This window comes from Dendroctonus ponderosae, unplaced genomic scaffold (assembly GCF_020466585.1).
Source record: "Dendroctonus ponderosae isolate FM_Combo_2020 unplaced genomic scaffold, Dpon_F_20191213v2 Dpon_F_20191213_6, whole genome shotgun sequence".
In the NCBI taxonomy this organism is placed as follows: Eukaryota; Metazoa; Arthropoda; class Insecta; order Coleoptera; family Curculionidae; genus Dendroctonus; species Dendroctonus ponderosae.
In genome coordinates, this window is record NW_026018814.1 from 152,548 (window position 1) to 154,309 (window position 1,762).

A 1,762-nucleotide genomic window follows, 5' to 3' on the forward strand; every position below is an offset into this window, starting at 1 on the left:
TGAGAAGTGCGCGGATTATAGGCTTTAACGAATCCGTTTTCCTCCACATGGACAAACTTGTAATCCTGCGAGCCCTTTAGAACGACCGTGGCCTCCATGTTATCTTCCATGTAGTTAAAGACCGTAACTCTCACACCCACTTGTTCGCCTGTAATTGCCAAACATCATTAATTGCTTAGCGGATGCAAAAGCAGAGTGCCCACCTTGCATGCAAAGATTGGGCATTTCGACATTGATGAAGAAAGGCAGAACTCCCACATACTCGATTGCCTTGTTTAGCATTCCGAAGCCCAGAGTGGGGCTCATGGAAAACGCCGACACCATCCAATGTGCAGGCCTGAACGGGTGAAGGCGTTAGTCATTTTTCAAAGGGAAATTTTGCCGAATTTTCCTTACCGAGCTGGAACGTCTATGTTGAAAATGTAGCGCCCATGGGGCCCGATGTTCACATCTTTCCAAACCCACACATTTTCATACTGGCGTTGAATCCGGTTGAAGCGGAACTTTCTAAACAGGGACAGTTCAGTGGCGTTCTCGTAACTACCTGGAAAGTTAAACCAGCTGAATTTTAACAGCACTATTTTCCTTTGCGCGCTTACATCCAGCTTCGTCAGTTCCGTCCTCACAATCCATGTAGTAGTCGCATTTTTTGCTCAATCTGTAGCATCTTCTGTTGAGACACTCACCGAAGCCTGCAATTTTTACATGAAATCAAACCGAGAACTCCCAAGAAATGAAACCGGTTTACCGAGCGATTCGTTGCAAAAACTGGGCCTCCTTGTCAGCTCAAAGTCGCTGAAAACTACCAACCCTGCAAACTCAAACGTACGATTGGCATCGATTCCGAACGTGCTGGAAGGGAAATAAATCAATTCGTCCGGATATCCTGGAAATGAAATTAGCTTTAACTGGCTGAAGGTTTTAATCGTTCCCAATTGGAACTGCAAAGTACCTTCGTGCGACATCCAGGCGTGCTGCAAAGTCCCGTTGATGTGTTCATCGAAAGTCATCATTTTGGTGATCACTTTCGCATAAGTTAGTTCGTTGCCGGCCTGCATAGTGTAGAAAGATCGATCGATTCCCGATAGGCCTACATATGAACCAGGCTCTCCATAGATAACCACTTCGACTTTATGTCCCGTCCTAAAATAACGGCATTTTCAACCAGTTTTACACTAACTACTGTTCAAACGGCTGAACTCCACCTACCTGGCTTTCTTATTGTTGATCAAAACTTTGAATTTATTGCGGCTGATACCGTTCACCGGAAACGTTAAACTGTCCACTGCTAGATCGCCGTAGCGCCCGACATGCCAGACAACTATGGTAGCTACTGGAGCCATCTCAGCGCTCAGCGCTATGGACATGGTGCTGACAAAGTCGTTCATGTCCTGATCGCCCGTGATCAGGATGATGCCTTTGGCGATGATCAAGTAGTTGAATTTGTCGACGTAGTAGTTGGATCTGATGTGGAAGATCATGAATTCTCCAACCTGCGGACCGATTTATGCAAACTCCGAGCAATGAAGCCTCTAGCATAGAGTAAGTAAAATAAGAGAGGTGGCAATCATATGGGCATCCTTGTTACACGAGCCATTCATCGCAGTATATCTTATTTTGTTCCGCGCTAACTCGCATGCGCTTTAGCCCTTAACACTTTTTTAGGTTAGGTGTATCTTTTGTTATTGTATTCAACAAAGAAGGCCGCTAAAATTCAAAATTGTGTGTTCAGACCAAAGTATTAGAATTGATTAAAAGTATA

General features: G+C 44.8%; 1 protein-coding gene across 1 annotated transcript in view; it reads left to right on the forward strand.

Annotated features, from left to right (window-relative positions):
• The first annotated feature begins 1,571 nt into the window (after positions 1 to 1,571).
• LOC125504778 (coactosin-like protein) overlaps positions 1,572 to 1,762 on the forward strand; it is a 2,330-nt gene continuing 2,139 nt past the window's right edge. The window contains exon 1 of the mRNA XM_048667231.1: positions 1,572 to 1,605. Within this exon, the coding sequence (XP_048523188.1) occupies positions 1,572 to 1,605 (34 nt within the window). The remainder of the gene's footprint in view (positions 1,606 to 1,762) is intronic.